At 45.0% G+C, this 17,434-nt stretch overlaps 1 protein-coding gene across 3 annotated transcripts in view; it reads right to left on the bottom strand.

Annotated features, from left to right (window-relative positions):
• Positions 1-3,780, bottom strand: part of CMC1 (C-X9-C motif containing 1) — an 81,856-nt gene extending 78,076 nt beyond the window's left edge. For 2 of the 3 annotated variants that reach the window (XR_011250787.1, XM_069561218.1), the window contains exon 1: positions 2,349-3,780. Coding sequence is in view for 1 of the 3 variants with exons in the window: in XM_069561218.1 (XP_069417319.1) it covers positions 2,349-2,715 (367 nt within the window). In the remaining 2 variants the exon portion in view is untranslated. The remainder of the gene's footprint in view (positions 1-2,348) is intronic. The other variant, XM_069561222.1, reaches the window with a different exon arrangement.
• Between the last annotated feature and the right edge of the window lie 13,654 nt (positions 3,781-17,434).

Genomic DNA, 17,434 nt, shown 5'->3' with positions numbered 1-17,434 from the left:
ATGGTGTTGTGCTATAGATTTGATTTGGTGATTTCCCTTTTTGCTCAATACAATGTTTATAAGATCTTTAAAAAAAAAAACAAACGAGGGTCACTTGTAACACCGTTTCTACAGATGATCAGTAAACAACCTCTAAAATTTCAATCACCTCAGTTTGACTGGATTCTTAAATATATACAGTACATACAATATACATACTGTATACTTCAACTTCTTAAGTCCTTTCATAGGAGAATGACCTATACTGTGTATTTCTTGAGTCATTACTGCATTATCAAAGGCCCTACTTAGGGCTAAAGATGCAAGGCAAACTTCCCTGGCTGCTAAGAAAACAAAGCTGAAGGTCAAGTCAATAAGCCCGGGTGAGTACAGAGCCCTGGCAATCCTCTGCAGGTTAGAACTCCCCGTGGACTATTTTAAATCACCAGAGGCTTGGGCAGGGTAAACATCTGCTAGTGCAAACGGCTACTAGTATTTTTTTTTTTATTTCCCTCTCTCCTCAGTCACCTTCTCTGAGTGTTTTGCACTCTCTAGCTTTTTCTCTCTGCATTCAAATAGTAAGAGAAAATAGTGGCCAGAATTATGGCTGATAAGCTTCAGAGAGTGTTATTACCTCAACGTTAACAAAAAGGGAAACTGCTTAAATAAAACTACATTTAAGAGTAAGTATGCATTGTTGGGTTCAGAGTTCTTTGAGAAAAATGGACCCTACAAAGTCAGTTTAAAGGCTGCTGCCAAATGCAGATCAAACTTGTATAAAGATTTTTAAAAATCTAACATAAACCAATGGGAAAATAGATGTTCCTACATCATTTGGCATACTACTCATTTAGCAAGAAACATACCACTGTGTACTGTAAGAAGCAAAACAAATATCAAAACAAGACTCTATGTTTCAATCTATGAACCAAACACAAATTAACTTTAAAAGAGCGGACCTCACTATATTTGTATTCTGGAGTCTAAACAAAGAAAATTTTCAAAAATAGTCCTACTAGCTGAGTCTGCTAACTTTCCGTTCCAATCTTGCTTCCGAGCCTGCTCTTGTCTGAGTTTCCAATGGTTAGCGTGTTGTTAGATCTGACCATCACCAGTTATCCAGTTGCAGAGCCTAGGAATTCCCTGTGTCTCCCTTTTGCTCAATGAAACAGCGAGTCCTGTCAATTTCTCCTCCAAAACATCTTCTGAAGCTTTGTATTTCTCCCCATTTTTTCCCTAATACTATCCCAGGCCAACATATACCAACACATTTGGCCTGAACCGCTGCCAGTGTGTCTTAACCTTCCACTCCTGGTCCCTCTACAAGGCTCCCAGAGCGATAAAGGTATGCAGTCTTTAAAAGCCTCCACAGGTTTTTGTTAACATCAAGAAAAGTCCAAACGCGCACTTATCAGGGCCTTTCGGCACTGCAACATGTAGGTTCTATCTACTTTCCCAGCACCTCCTCCATGCTCCGGACCGCAATCCAACCCAAGAGTTGAAGTACTTGCCCCTCGGAGCGCCTAGCACACTACTGGTTCCTTCCCTCTTTCCAGGACAGCCTCCGCTGGTCCTGGAGATGCCAACTCACACGAACCTGCCACCTAAAGTGGTCCTCTCTTTACCATCTACCTCTGACACCGCTTATCTTCCTTATAACGTTTGCCACTATCTGTAAAAGTTCGTGGGGGGGGGGGGGGTGAGGGGGTCGGTGATGTCTTTTCTTGCACCCCTAGAATACAAGCTCTAGACAGAGTAAGGGTCTTTCTGTCCTATAGACCAGTTTCCCAGGGCCTAGAAGAGACCGTGAATCCGCAACAAGTATCTGTTTACTCCACGAGGCCTGGGCATAGGGATCTCTGAGTCCCCAGCCACGAGACTCGTCCACTTCTTTCTCCTCGGGCCTACAGAGGCTGTCTCCCTTCTGGCTCTCCAAAGGCTGGAAGCCAGTCCTCCTCCCAACGCCTTGAGTATAATATTGATACGAAGGGCATGTCCCAAAGCCCCTCAGCGTTCCCCGCCGTGCAGCGAGCATCCTCGCGCCGGGTACCGCGAAGTCACGGGGAGCGACCGGCTCTCTGGGGACACTTTCCAGCGGAACGACCCCCGCCCCGGTCAGTGCGTTCAAGTCGGACCGCAGCTACTTAAAGGAGCCTGCGACCCCAAGGGCCCAAAGAGAAAGGCGGCGAGGCGGCAGGCGCTAGGAAGCCGCTCGCCCGCACGCCCCGTCGGACCGCCGCCCCCGCCCCGGCGCCGGGCGCCCGCGGGCCGGGACGCGGGAGGGCGGGGCGGCCTCGGCATCGCGCCTCCCAGCCCGCCCCGCCCCCTGCACGCCCCCCGGCTCCGCGCCCCCGCCTCCCGCGCCTTACCTGCGGGGTCGAGCGCCATGTCCACGCGCGGGAGGCGGCAGCCGCGCGGCCGCCCGCGAGAGTGGGTGGGGCGGGGCCGCAGGGGAGGCGGGGCGGGGCGGCCCACGGGGGCGAGAGGAGGAGCGCGGCGCCCGGCGCAAAGCGCGGCGGCTGCGACGCCTCTTACTTCCCGGCCGCGACTTCCGCCGCCCGCCGCGCCTGCGCACTCCCGACCCGTCCCCAGCCGCGTGACCCGAGCGGAGGGACTCGCCCGAGGGAAGCCCCGGGAGCGGGCGTGGCCGCCTGGACCGGGCGCGAGCTTGTGCGCCGGCTGCCCGCCTGCGTCCGTGAGGTTGCGGGCGGGGATCCACAGCCCTGACGACTCCATTCAATCCCAAGCCTCTCTCCTCTCTCCTGCCTTCGAACCTGAGAAGCCAGCCTGCTCCTTTGTTTGCACTTCGTTAACGTTCGTTCCTTCAGAAGTGTCTGTGTCAGGCCTGCCAGGTTCTAGCCTTGGTTCTGAATACTAGGGGGAAATAACTGGATAAAAATGAAATCTCTAATTCTGAAAAAGCACAGTGTTGGTGAAGAAGCCGGTGAGAGCAGTGCGCTGCTAAATGCGGCGAGCAGTTCTTCCAGGCGGTGCAGCAACTTTGTGCTATATGCAGCATCTTTCTCCCGTCCCGCCCCCATCGGAAGCCTGTGCCTCTCCTGGAGGTTACAAGTAGGAAATGGGCGCAAGGGACACTTCTGTCCTGTGAAATGATACCCCTGGATGATGCTACAAATCCCCACTCTGTCGATTGAAGCTGTTAAGTGTGTGAGAAAAATGAAGGAAGGTGATAGCCACCGTCCTCAAGAACCCCAATTGCCCCCTTCCCAGTAGAAACTTTCGCGGTAGCAATGATGCCCATACCCATTCACCAAGCAGCCTTCAGAAAGGCCCCCTTCTTATGCTTGCGTGTAACTAGCTCAAGCCCCCGAAGGTGCGGAGGGGGACAGATGGGACAGATGTTGGAAAAACAAGGAGCAGCTGCTGCTTCCCTGTGAGGGATTTAAGGCTTTCAAAAAAAAAAAACGATTCCCTCCCCACCTACCTGCAGGCCCTCCTCCCCTGCTGCTGCTTCCGCCTGGTCAGTTGGCAGAGAAGCTGACGCGGTGGAACAGGGCTGGGAAAGTGGGTCTCAGCTCAGCAGGTCTTCCGTTTAAGGGCCTATTTGGGCATAACGGTCCTTATCACAGCTGCAGGGTGAGGTGCCAAGCTGGAGAATTACTGTTTCACTCAGCCAGGCAGGAAATCGGGCCCTGTTCCCTGTATGTTTTCTAAGTGTGTTTTAAAACACACCAAATTCATTCTAGAGGGGAAGGATTTAATTTAGGAAGTAAATATTTTTGAGGAGATGAGGTGGGGTAGAAAAAATATGAGTCAGTCACACACGTCAGTAGTTGAACGAAAAATTCCTTATATATAAAAAAAGAAAAGCATTCTGGTAAAGGGGGAACCTTGGAGAGCATTAGTCAGAGACGTGTAGGTACTGTCACCCGAATCCTGTTTCATGACCTATTCGCTTTCTAGGTTGGCTAAGTCCCAACGTTTCTCCGGACTTTTGTTTCTAATTTGCAAAGTTGTTGTGAGAAATAAATATACCATCTAACACTCTTTCAGTCATTCGTGTACCACTGCCATAGTTTTTGCCATAACTATCACTTGAACCATTATTAATTTTTTATTTAAATAAACTGAATTTGAAAAATACCTTAAATGGACACTCCCTACTTTAGCCTTATCCTAAGCAAGAACAGTGTCAAACTTTATTTTGGGGGGCTCCAAAATCACTACAGATGGTGATTGCAGCCATGACATTAAAAGACGCTTACTCCTTGGAAGGAAAGTTATGACCAACCTAGATAGCATATTGAAAAGCAGAGATGTTATACTTTGCCAACAAAGGTCCATCTAGTCAAGGCTATGGTTTTTCCAGTGGTCATGTGTGGATGTGAGAGTTGGACTGTGAAGAAGGCTGATCGCCGAAGAATTGATGCTTTTGAACTGTGTTGGAGAAGACTCTTGAGAGTCCCTTGGACTGCAAGGAGATCCAACCAGTCCATTCTAAAGGAGATCAGTCCTGGGTGTTCATTGGCAGGACTGATGCTGAAGCTGAAACTCCAGTACTTTGGCCACCTCATGCGAAGAGCTGACTCATAAAAGACTCTGATGCTGGGAGGGATTGGGGGCACGAGGAGAAGGGGACGACAGAGGATGAGATGGCTGGATGGCATCACGGACTCAATGGACATGAGTTTGAGTGAACTCCGGGAGTTGGTGATGGACAGGGAGGCCTGGGGTGCTGCAGTTCATGGGTTCGCAAAGAGTCGGACACAACTGAGTGACTGAACTAAACTGAACTGAAGCAAGAATACCTGTAAAGTCATGGGTTTTGTGTGCCCCATAAAACAGTGTATGGTCAGGCCACAAAAAATGACTGTTCTCTTGCTCTGTACATCCCCTGCCCAACCAGAACCAGCTTCACCTGTAGCTACTCTGACTTTCCTATGTACTCGCTCCTGCCCCAGCTTGTAATTGTTCTAATCCAGGGAATGGTGAGGGGCATGCCCTTCTGCTAGTTTCCATGGTAACCAAGAGCCAGCTTGACATCCATTATTTCTAGAACTGACAATATCCCCCTGTCTCTGGGGAGCGAAGACTGCCACCACATCCTGCCCACTGTCGACAGTAGGACATTGGTCCAGGGCCCTTTTGCAGACGTGTAAGATCCCCCTGTCCATTAAACCATTGAAGTCTCTGTTGCCAACTCCAGGCTCTTTCTTAGGTCTTAAAGCTGGACAATATAAGGCTTGTAGGACTTCCCTGGTGGCTCAGATGGTAAAGTGTCTGCCTACAATGCGGGAGACTCAGGTTCAATACCTGGGTCGGGAAGATATCCTGGAGAAGGAAATGGCAACCCACTCCAGTATTCTTGCCTGGAAAATCCCATGGACGGTGAAGCCTGGTGGGCTACAGTCCATGGAGTCACAAAGAGTTGGACACGACTGTGAGTGACTTTTTAAAAAAACAGACAGGCAGCTGGACCATTACACTGTGAGAAGTACTGGCAAGAACAGCACCTCACTGCCTGGTACCAGACAGTATATTCCATCTCCTCCCTCAAATGAAACTAGGTCGTTTGGGGACAAAGTCTTTACAATCTGCCTGGGAAAGAGAAGTCTTTTTTTTTTTTCAGTTAAATCATAGAAATGCAATTGGCAATTCAAAACAGAAAAAATTTTGTAAGCGATCACACTATGAACACACAATTTGGGGCTGGCAGGCTCACTGCCCCAGGAGTAAAAGAGGGAGGAGGGCCCATCGTCCTGGGAATGAGCTGCAGCTGTCATCCCCAGTGATCATTGGGGTTCAGACATCAGACCCTAACGGCCTCACGGTTGCTGTCACCAAGGACTGAGTGTCGGGGTGGTTAGGAAAGATGTCAAAGATGAGGATAAATTTAGGTTGACTTTGAAAGATGGGTAGCACAGGTAAGCAGAGAAGAAGGCTTGTCATGCTAAGAGAAGGAGCAGACACCTCTGGGTTTCGAGATGTTCTTAAAGGACAGTGGGACATGGGAAAGAGGGGGAAGGGAGAGACACGCAGGAGCAGAAGCGCAGGGATGCTCATGACCACACTGTGGGCATGGGGGTGGGCGATGCCTGAAACCACCTCAGTGAATGTGGGGAAGCAAGGATGGTTATAAATAAGACTGGGGAAAAAAAAAACAGGTTCCTAAAGTCTTAAGCATTAGTCTGAGGGGTGCTGAATGTGTTGCTATAAGCAGCTGAAGGCTAACAAGTACAATAGAAAATGGCATTGTGGTCAAAGTAATGTTTTTTTTGTTTGTTTGTTTGTTTTTTTAAATTTAGCATTTTTATTATATTTAATAGTTTCGTTCAGAAGGGACACATCAGAGTAGTTTAAAAGGTAACATTATTTTTCATAAAAAATATGTGCAAATATTTCCATATGTACATGATTTGACTTTTTCACTTGTTGAAATTCATATACAATAGTAGAATCTTATCCTATAGGTTAAAAACATAACAAAAGCTTTAATTTCAAGTAAAATTTCTACTGAAAATATAGAATTAAAATTATGTTTACTATTCACAAGATGCATAAAGAGACGAAATTACTAGAGTGTGCTTGGGAAACAAGTCAAATAGACTGTGGTCTTATATAGCCACAAATGGACCCAAGATCTTACAAAACTCTAGCCTTTAAAGTATAACTTTGGTATTTCCTTTGACTTAAAAAAAAAGAGAGAGCAGTGCATATTTCCTCTATTGAACAGAGGTATTCATCCATTTTCTGCAAGACTATCACATTCAGTCTTTAGAACTATGACTTGTTGCCATTATAGAAAAGTATTACTGTAAATTGTAATGAGATAACATTACAATCCTGGTTATGCTGTACCCAACTAGGTGAGAAATCTGTTCCCTATCAATTAAAGACAGTATAACTCATGAGCATCAAAGACTACTGAAACATCACAGGCCACTATAACTCACTGAAATTCTAACATGCAGTGCGGGTAGAAGGAAGAGAAGGATGCTTTTTAGTCAGCCAATTTGATCTGATCACTAATGACATTTCTTCAGAAGTAGATAGAGACCTCATTTCTGATTATATTTAAGAAGAAAACCAGAGATAAGATATGCTGCCTTTGGATAGCCAAATGCCTTTAGGAACTCCACACATCTGTGCCAGAGGTACAATACCATTCTCAGTCAAGTTAAGACATTATCTCAATTGAAAACCTGAGTATTTTTCTCTAGAAATGAAGTACAACTTCATTCAGTCCATTGTAAAATACATGCAACCAGTCCACAGGACCAAAGCCAATAGATTATACACAATGCCTGGAAATTGTTGGCCCTCAGAAAAGGTTCAGGAAAAAATATTTTTTGGCTTAACATATGGATTTTTTGAAACATCTATTTTCAATGTGTATATTCCAAACCAACGTTTTTCCTTTGATACTGAGCTCATTTAGAATGCTTTGTCTTCATATATATATATATATATATATATATATATATACATAAGCAGTTCACTTTTTAGATTTTTTGAAAGGTGTTTAGAATTTAAAGATCACTTCACATACTTGCTAACATTTTAACAAAAAATATAAACTTGTTTTAGTCACCATGGTCTTATGAGCATATTAAAATGGATTTTTGTTCAAAATAACACAATTTTTTGTTAGATTTTAAATAGACCATACTTAAATATACTCTACACAATGCTCATTTCTATGCTGCTAAGTCAGTTCAGTCGTGTCCGACTCTGTGCGACCCCAGAGATGGCAGCCCACCAGGCTCCCCCGTCCCTGGGATTCTCCAGGCAAGAACACTGGAGTGGGTTGCCATTTCCTTCTCCAAAAAGTAATGTTTTTCAAAGATTTTCTGTAGGACAGATTTAGAGAGCCAAGAGATGAGCAGAAGAGTCAGGAGGCTATTGCAACTGTTGAGACAGAATCAGATGATAACTGAAACTGGAATATGTGAAATGTACCAAGAAAGGGTGAGTCAGAGTAATTATAAAGGGAGGATCTAGACTTCCCATTGTATTTAACACAAAGGAGTCAAGAAGGATTTCTAGGTGTGTACGGACCAGTGAGACAATCATGATGATTTATGCTTCAAGTGATCTGCCCTTGACCCTCATTTTTAGGGAGCAGTACTGAGACAGAGAGGAAGTTAGGAGGAAGATGGAGGACCCCAGGGAGCAAAGACAGGCTGACCCACGACAGAGCATGTGAGATGTGTAGTATGTAGACGGAATGCGTGTGTAGGTATGCTATGCATATATTTATTTGGGGTTTTGGGGTTTTTCTTGGCTGTGCTGAGTCTTTTTTGCTACGCAAGCTCTCTCTAGTTGCAGCGAGTGGGGACTGCTCTCTTGGTTGTGCAGGGCCTTCTCATCGCGTGGCTTCTCTTGTTGCAGAGCACAGGCTCTGTGGTGGGCGGGCTCAGGGGTTGTGGTACCGGGGCTTGGTTGCCCCACAGTATATGGAGTCCTCCACGTTCCAGGGATCGAACCCGCGTCCCCTGTGTTGGCAGGCAGATCCTTAACCACTGGACCACCAGGGAAGCCCCCATATGCTTGTTTTTTGGTCTAGTATCCAAAGAATGTGCAAATGTAAAGAAATATTTTGTTTGTCAAGTCAGTTCTCACTGGATCTAGCATTCCTTTTTGCTCAGAGTTGATAACCCATTATTTTTTGAAACTGAAATGCTTAGTCAGTCCCAGCTTGCTTCTACCTCTGCCTAGCATTGAAATTAAATACTGTACCTTTTTTGTGTGTGTGATTTACTTTTTATTGAAGTATAGTTGATTTACAATGTGGTGTTGATTTCTGCTGTACAGTGAAGTGATTCAGTTATACATATATATGCATATTTTCTTTATTTATATTCATTTCCATTATGATTTATCATAGGATATTGAATATAGTTTCCTGTGCTATATAATGGCTTACCTGGTGGCTCAAATGGTAAAGAATCTTCCTGCAAAGCAGTAGACCCAGGTTCAATCCCTGGGGCGGGAAGATCGCCTGGAGAAGGGAATGGCAACCTACTCCAGTATGCTTGCCCGGAGAATCCCATGGACGGATACAGCAGGACCTTGCTGTGTATCCGCCCTATGTATAATAGTTCTAATTTGCTAACCCCAGCCTCTCACTCTATTCCTCCCCCAACCCTCTCCCTCTTGGCAACCACAAGTCTGTTCTTTCTGTGAGTCTGTTCTGTTTTGTAGATATGTTTGTTTGTGTCGTATTTTAGACTCCACATATTAGTGATATCGTGTGACATTCTGACTTGCTTCGCTTAATATGATAATCTATCTCTTGGTCCATCCATGTGGCTGCAAATGGCATTGTTTGTTTTGAATGGCTGAGTGATATTCCACTGTGTATACGTACCACTTCTTTTTCCATTCATCTGCTGATGGACATTTAGGTTGTTTCCATGAAAGACTGTACCTTTAATCCACCTGTGGCTCTGCTCTGCCCAGTCTTTGTACCAACAACAATTAAATTCAGAGGAATATTAACAGCCCCACCCCTACCAGTAGATGGACTTTGGAACCACTTCTTGGCTAGAAGCCCTGCCTGCTTTCTGAACTGTGATTTAGCCCCCGGTGCTCATGGCTGTGCCTTCTGTGATTTAAATGGCCTGAAGTCCAGGATGACATCTGTGCTTGTTTGCTAGGGTTGCCATTACAAAGTACCACATGCGGGGTGGCTTAAACCACAGACACTTGTATTCTTACAACTGGAAGCAAGAAGTGCAGGATCAGCGTCCCATGTTTCAGCAGGTCTTCCAGGCTGCTCGTCCAAGCGTCTTGATGCTGTCTTCCCCAGTCTCTCCACACGGTCTTCTCGCAGTGTGTGTGTGTGTGTGTGTGTGTGTGTCCACGTTTCCTTTTCTTATCAGAAGACCAGAACTTCCTTTAACTTAATTACCTTTTAAAAGACCCTATCTCCAAATAAAGTCACATTCTGAGGTCCTGGGGGTCAGGACTTCAACATGTGAATTGGGGATACACTATTAAGCCCATGACAACATTCTAGCTCTTCCCTGAACCCCACGTTACTCGCCTGGAGCCTCGACAAGCTGTCGCGCGCCGGTCTCTGCCCAGAGGACTGCACGTTGCCCCGGTTTCCCTGATGGTTACTTGTCACTGTTGGTGTTCAGTTGCTCAGCCGTGTCCAGCTCTTTGTGACCCCATGGACTGCAGCATGCCAGGCTTCCCTGACCTTCACCATCTCCTGAAACTCGTTCAAACTCATGTGCATTGAATCAGTGATGCCATCCAACCATCTCATACTCTGTTGTCCCCTTCTCCTGCCTTCAGTCTTTCCCAGCATCAGAGTCTTTTCCAGTGTGTTGGCTCGTCGCATGAGGTGGCCAAGGTACTGGAGCTTCAGTTTCAGCAAAAGTCCTTTCAGTGAATATTCAGGTTGATTTCCTTTGAATTGACTGGTTTGATCTCCTTGCTATCCAAGAGTCTTTTCTAATACCACGGTTCGAAGATATCAATTCTCAAGCCTTTTTTATTGTCCAGCTCTCACATCCATACATGACTACTGGAAAAATCATAGCTTTGACCATACAGACCTTTGTCAACCAAGCGATGTCTCTGCTTTTTAATATGCCCTCTAGGTTTTTATACCTTTTCTTCCAAGGAGCAAGCATCTTTTAATTTCATCACTGCAGTCACCATCCACAGTGATTTTGGAGCCCCCCAAAAATAAAGTCTGTCACTGTTTCCACTGTTTTCCCCTCTATTTGCCATGCAGTGATGTGACTGGATGCCATTATCTTCATTTTTTGAATGCTGAGTTTTAAGCCAACTTTTTCACTCTCCTCTTTCACTTTCATCAAGAGGCTCTTTAGTTCCTCTTCACTTTCTGCCATAAGGGTGGTGTCATCTGCATATCTGAGGTTATTGCTATTTCTCCTGGCAATCTGGATTCCAGCTTGTGATTCATCCAGCCCAGCGTTTCTTATGATGTACTCTGCATATAAATTTAATAAGCAGGGTGATAATATACAGCTTTGTCTACTTCCATCCCAATTTGGAACCAGTCCGTTGTTCCATGTCCAGTTCTAACTGTTGCTTCTTGATCTGCATACAGGTTTCACGGGAGGTGGTTAAGGTGGTATTCCCATCTCTTTGAGAATTTTCCACAGTTTGTTGTGGTCTACACAGTCAATGAAACAGAAGTAGATGTTTTACTGGAATTCTTTAGCTTTTCCTATGATCCAGCAGATATTGGCAATATGATCTCTGGTTCCTCTGCCTTTTCTAAATCCAGCTTGTACATCTGGAAGTTCTCGGTTCACTTCCTTTTGAAGCGTAACTTGAAGGGTTTTGAGTGTTACTTTGCTGGCATGTGAAATGAGTGCAGTTGTGTGGTAGTTTGGACATTCTTGGGCTTTGCCTTTCTTTGGGATTGGAATGAAAACTGACCTTTTCCAGTCCTGTGGCCACTGCTGAGTTTTCCAAACTTGTTGGCATATTGAGTGCAGCACTTTCACAGCATCATCTTTAGGATTTGAAATAGCTCAGCTAGAATTCCATCACCTCCCCTAGTTTTGTTTGTACTGATGCTTTTTAAGGCCCACTTGACTTCACATCCCAGGATGTCTGGCTCTAGGTGAGTAGAGCCCCCTTTACTTGGAATTAGCCCTCCAAGTCTTATCAGAGCTCCTGTCCACCCTTCATCTTTGTGTTGTGTGTTTTGTTCAGTTGCTTCGGTCATGACCGACTCTGCCACTCGAGGGACTGTAGCCCACCAGGCTCCTCTGTCCGTGGAATTCTCCAGGCAAGAATATTGGAGTGGGTTGCCATGCCCTTCCTCCAGGGGATGTTCCCAAGCCACAGATCCAACCCATGTCTCCTGTGTCTCCTGCATTGCAGGAGGATTCTTTACCTCTGAGCCATCGGGAAACTTCATTGCCCATATCCAGTCGCTCACAATGTCCACTAAGCAGATGTTTGTTTCTTCTAAACCACTCCATTGCCATTCTCAGTCCAATGACAGAGACAATGACAATAGCTTTCCACCCCACTCTCTGCTGCCTGACCTTTCCCGCATCCTTCCATCCATCGTCTCTCATCCATCTCACCAACAATGGCAATGTGATCATAAAGCTTGTCATATCAAATACCTCAGAGGTTCCCCGTATAAATAAAACACTTTCCTTGAACAAGGCTCACAAAACTCTTTATAAACCAGTCCTAGATGCTGTATTATCCTATCTCAACCACTCCTGTACTCTGCAATTTCTGTCGCATAAGCTTATTTGCAATAGTTTATTAAAGTATCTGTGAGACTTTTCTGTGCAATATCCCACAGTCTATGTTGAACATAAACTTTTGAAACATTGTGGAAATAGTGTGTAGTAGAAAAAGAGAGCCTTTGGAACTAAACAGAGCTGAACTCTAATCCCTTTCCCCTTCTCTTTTTAACTTTTTAAGAGGTACACCTTATATATAGAAAAGGGCACAGGTATTTGTGCAGATGAATGGCTTTTTAACATGTGTCCATGCTTTTGAACTACCGTCCAAGTCAAGATATAAAACACTTGTAGTCATCTAGAGGGTTCCCTGATAACCCTTCGTATCCAAACCCACCCCACAAAGGTAACTACTCTCATGACTTCTAGAGGATTTATTAGTTTTGCCTGCTTCTGAACTCTGTTGTTGTTGCTTAGTCACTAAGTCATGTCTGACTCTTTGAGACCCGTGGACTATAGATAGCCCACCAGGCTCCCCTGTCCGTGGGATTTCCCAGGCAAGAATACTGGAGTGGGTTGCCATTTCCTTCTTCAGGGGATCTTCCTGACCAGGGATCAAACGCGTGTCTCCTGCATAACAGGCAGTTTCTTTACCAATTTAGCACCAGGGACACCCTTTTGAATTTTAATAAACAACATAATACAATGTGAAGTCTTTCATATCTGGCTCTTGTTCACCTTGAAAGCTGGGAGACTCATTCATATGCTGAAAAGACCTACCTGTCTCCCCTCCTACATCTAATCTCCATTTAATAAATAATTCTTCTCCTGAGTCTCAGTTTTCTCAGTAACACCATCTGCACATGACTGATGTGAACATTAGATGACCTGTATCAAATGTCACTGATGCTTTCTGGCACAAAGTAGGCTGTGCCCAAATTCTAGTGGTTGTTACTATGAAAAGTAGTTTTTTTTAAACTGTTCTTTATTATTGCACTATATTCTGGTTTTTGTGTGTGTGTGTGTGTGTGTGTGTGTGTGTGTGTGTGTGTTTTGATAGAGTAGCTCAGAGCTACCTGCCTTCCAGACTGAAATCTAGGTAATGGTATGTTTAAATCAAGATTATGTGAAACACCCTTCAAAGGAGATTTAACAGTGTGCCCTATCACTTATCAGGTGAGAAAAAAAAGTGTGAAAAAATCACCTCTCACCTCTGCAGAAGGCTTTCTGTGTTTTATGTTTTGTTTTTACTCCGTACTGTTTTTCAGGTGGCCTCCTATGAGACGGACCACAATTTTCTCTGGGGTCAGAGACTCTTCTTCCTAAAAGAAATGATGATAATAAAGATCATAATAAAGATAACACCACAACTTGACTTACGCTGGAAATCTCTTACCTCGATCTCCCACAGATGCTATCATCCTCCATAGAAATTTTTACAGGAGCTGACAAACTTGACAAACAAAAAAGAGTAGAGCTTTCTGTTGTCCTGTGAACCTGAAATATCAGTGGCATCCTAGTTAGTTGCATGGAAACATCTCTAGGATCCTTGGCTTATTTCCAAGGAATAAGCAGTGAGAACCTTAGTGACCTACACCAAATGTCTGTGCCTTGTTAGCCTTTCAGAGGCCAAACTTGCTGAATTCATTATCTGCTTCTCTCCCAAACTGGAGGACCTGCTATGTGCCATCTACCATGCTGGGTCCTGGAAAAACAAACAGAAAGAAGATGAAGTCCCTACCCTCAAGGAACTCTGAAGTCCAGAGGGAGAGAGACAAACACGTAAACAAATTATTACAGTCCAACATGAGAGAAGATGATGTGGGAGCCTGCAGGAGGGAGAAATTAGTTTGAATTTTGAGGACTTTATGGCCCAGGTGGTAAATAATCTGCCTGCAATGTGGGAGACCCAGGTTTGATCCCTGGGTTAGGAAGATCCCCTGGAGAAGAAAACAGCAACCCACTCCAGTATTCTTGCCTGGAGAATCCCATGGACGGAGGAGCCTGATGGGATACAGCCCATGGGGTCGCAAAGAGCTGGACACGACTGAGCAACTAACACTTTCACTTTCATGTCCTGACCTTAAGTAGGTCAATGATGCTTTGCCCTGGGACATTTTAGATGTGGGTCTAATTCTATCAGTTTATTTTCTGAGGATGAAATTGTAAGATGCACAATGTAGACGTCATTAACAGACGTCTACAAGTTTTCTATCATGCAGAGAAAAAGTGATGTCTCTTCAGCCAATGAGATATTTGAAAATAAGAAGGTCCAGGTGGACTGGAACTTCTGGTTAGTTTCATTGAGGTTCAGCTCTATTCCTGCCTTTCTGGGGCCTCGCTCTTCTTTGAGTCACCAAAGTCTCATGTATGGGGCATGTCTGGTGTCCCTCTGAGCCCTATCCCCTACATGCGGCCACCAGTGCTTTGTAGGTTTCAACCATCACCACGTAGGAGCAACCCAAGTGCACCAGGTGTGACTCATGTGCTCCTTTGACACCTTGGAGTGGGTACCCGAGAGCTCCCTCAGCTGTCACGCACACCACCTCACGTGCAGGAGGAGTTAGTGTTTGGGGGCCAACTTGATCGAGAGCGGTGGGATCTAGTGTGTGAATACGTCCTGCTTTCTATTTCCTGGGCAGACAGTTCTAAAGGCCCTGAAGGATCCAGCCCCGGTGACCTGTAGTGTGGGTCCATGTATTATCCTTCCCAGCCCCATTCTTCCCTCTCACTCCTGCTCCTAGGATTACACTCCAAGACAATCCACTTGCATGTGACCTAGGCTAGGAAAGGGCTTCCCTGAGAGCTCAGTTGGTAAAGACTCCACCTGCAATGCAGGAGACCCTGGTTTGATTCCTGGTCGGGAAGATCCACTGGAAAAACAGGCTACCCACTCCAGCAGTCTGGCCTAGAGAATTCAGACTCTGCAGTCCATGGGGTCACAAAGAGTTGGACACGACTGAGCGCCTTTCACTTTCACTTTTTCACTAGGCTACAAAAGCACTTGCTGATTGCTTCCTACTTTTTTTTAAAGCTAATTCAAGTTCATCGTCCTAATTAATACAGAAGCCAGCATTGGTTCCCTCACTGCCCACAGAATAAGATTGTAAAGCAGCAGAACTGAATGGGAACCCATGGAAATCTGACCCAGAGTTTACTAAATATTAAATATTCTTCTTTTAGAAAATATTCTTCATTAAATACTTATTTACTTGGCTGCAGCAGGTCTTGGTCGTGGCACAGGGGATTTTCATCATGTCGCGTGGGGTCGTTCCATGCGGCTCAGGGGCTCTCTAGTCGTCTCAGGTGGGCTTAGTTGCCCCAGGCATATGGGATCTTAGTTCCCCGACCAGGGATCAAACCCAAATCCTCTGCGTTACAAGGCAGATTCTTAACCAGTGGACCATCAGGAAAGTCCCTGAGTTCACGTTCTTAACGTCTCTGCTGCGGTATGAACATCTGTCACCCTCTCCCAAACCATCAAATTCTCCCTCACTGCAAAATGACACCAGAAATACATAAAAATCCAGGCAGATAAACCAGACTACTGTCATTAGCCCGCTCTGCCTGCTCCTTCCTGTTGTGACCTGAATGTATGTGCCTGTGTGTGTGTGCGTGAGTGTGTGTGTGCGCACGCTCAGTTGTGTCCAACTGTTTGTGACCTCATGGACTATAGCCTACCCGGCTCCTCTGTCCGCGGGATTCTCCAGGCAGGAATACTAGAGTAGTTTGCCATTTCCTACTCTTGGGGATCTTCCCAACCCAGGGATGGAACCCAGTGTCCCATGTGTCTCCTGCACTGGCAGGTGAATTTTTGATCACTGTCTCTTGAGCATGCAGACCATCCTTTGCTGCTGCTGCTGCTGTTAAGTCGCTTCAGTTGTGTCCGACCCTGTGCGACCCGATAGACGCAGCCCACCAGGCTCCCCCGTCCCTGGGATTCTCCAGGCAAGAACACTGGAGTAGGTTGCCATTTCCTTCTCCAATGCATGAAAGTGAAAAAGTCAAAGTGAAGTCGCTAATGTCGTGTCCGACTCTTCGCAACCCCATGGACTGCAGCCCACCAGGCTCCTCCGTCCATGGGATTTTCCAGGCAAGAGTCCTCTTACTTCACTGCTTATCTAGTGTCAAAGGTTTAGGTTGTTTCTCATTTTTCTTCTAAAATTAACACTGAGATAAACACTCTAAAAATAAAGCTTTCATCGCTAGCTCTGTTTATTTCTGAAGGATAATTTCTAGAAAGAAGTGGGATTATTGTGCCAATTGCTATGGATAAATTGTCAACAATAGGTATAGTCATTTTAAATATATATATTTGCTAAATTGTTACAAACAGGTATACTGTTACAACTTATTGACTCTCATTAACAATAATAAGTACATGTATCCTTAATAGGCTTTTTACTATGAATTATCCATATTCTTTCACATTTAAAAGTTGTGTGTTACTATTTTTTCTATAGATTTTATTATCTTTCTATATAAAGACTTGTTCTGTTTGGGTTTTGGCACTTGTTTGCTATAATTCTTTTCTTTTACTCCTCTATATTTCTTCTGTTTTCTGTTTGTTAAAAAATAGATATCTATTTTACATCTATTTCTTTTCTCCCTCTTTATTTCATCTTATTACAGTAGGAATTGAGTATCGAAGTTGACTTCTTTTTCCAAATAACTAACCCATTTTCCCAGAACCTCTCTTTTCCTTTTCCGCTCTTTCTAACCTAGAATCTGTTTCTAGGCTATTTATCCTGTCCATCTCTGTCTATTTCTGTGACTGTCATAGTCTCCTTATTTTCAACAGACGCAAGCTCTGGATCAGCAACTTGAAAGGGGCAAATGATGTTTTCATTTCTTCCAATTTCAGGCCATGTCTCAGCACTTTTGAACACTGGACTTCCTGAAAGCTCAAGACAAGATCTGTGAGTGGTCCATGTCAGGTCAGTGAGCAGGGTCATCAGCCGTCCATCCTGGTTCTACGCCCGCTGTCTCCTAGTGTGTGACCAGGCGGATGAGCGGTGGAGCTCATAGCCACTTTCTGGGTTCAGCTAAAGAATCCCAGCTTTCAGAGCATGTTTATGTTTATCTTATACAACCTGTTCCTATGGCTGGAGTCCCTGAGAAGCAATTTCTGAGGTGGAGATTAGCACACAGGAGTGCTCTGGTGGTCATTACTTTGGGAGCAGAAGAGAAAGAAACAAATTTAGGCAGAGGGGAAAACTGAGCTGATGTGTAGGCATCAGTTCAGTTCAGTTCAATTCAGTCTCTCAGTCGTGTCCGACTATTTGCGACCCCATGAATCG

Source organism: Ovis canadensis, chromosome 19, assembly GCF_042477335.2.
Source record: "Ovis canadensis isolate MfBH-ARS-UI-01 breed Bighorn chromosome 19, ARS-UI_OviCan_v2, whole genome shotgun sequence".
Classification (NCBI taxonomy): domain Eukaryota; kingdom Metazoa; phylum Chordata; class Mammalia; order Artiodactyla; family Bovidae; genus Ovis; species Ovis canadensis.
Note: the sequence above shows the minus strand (reverse complement) of the source record. Positions and strands in the feature narration are given on the sequence as shown.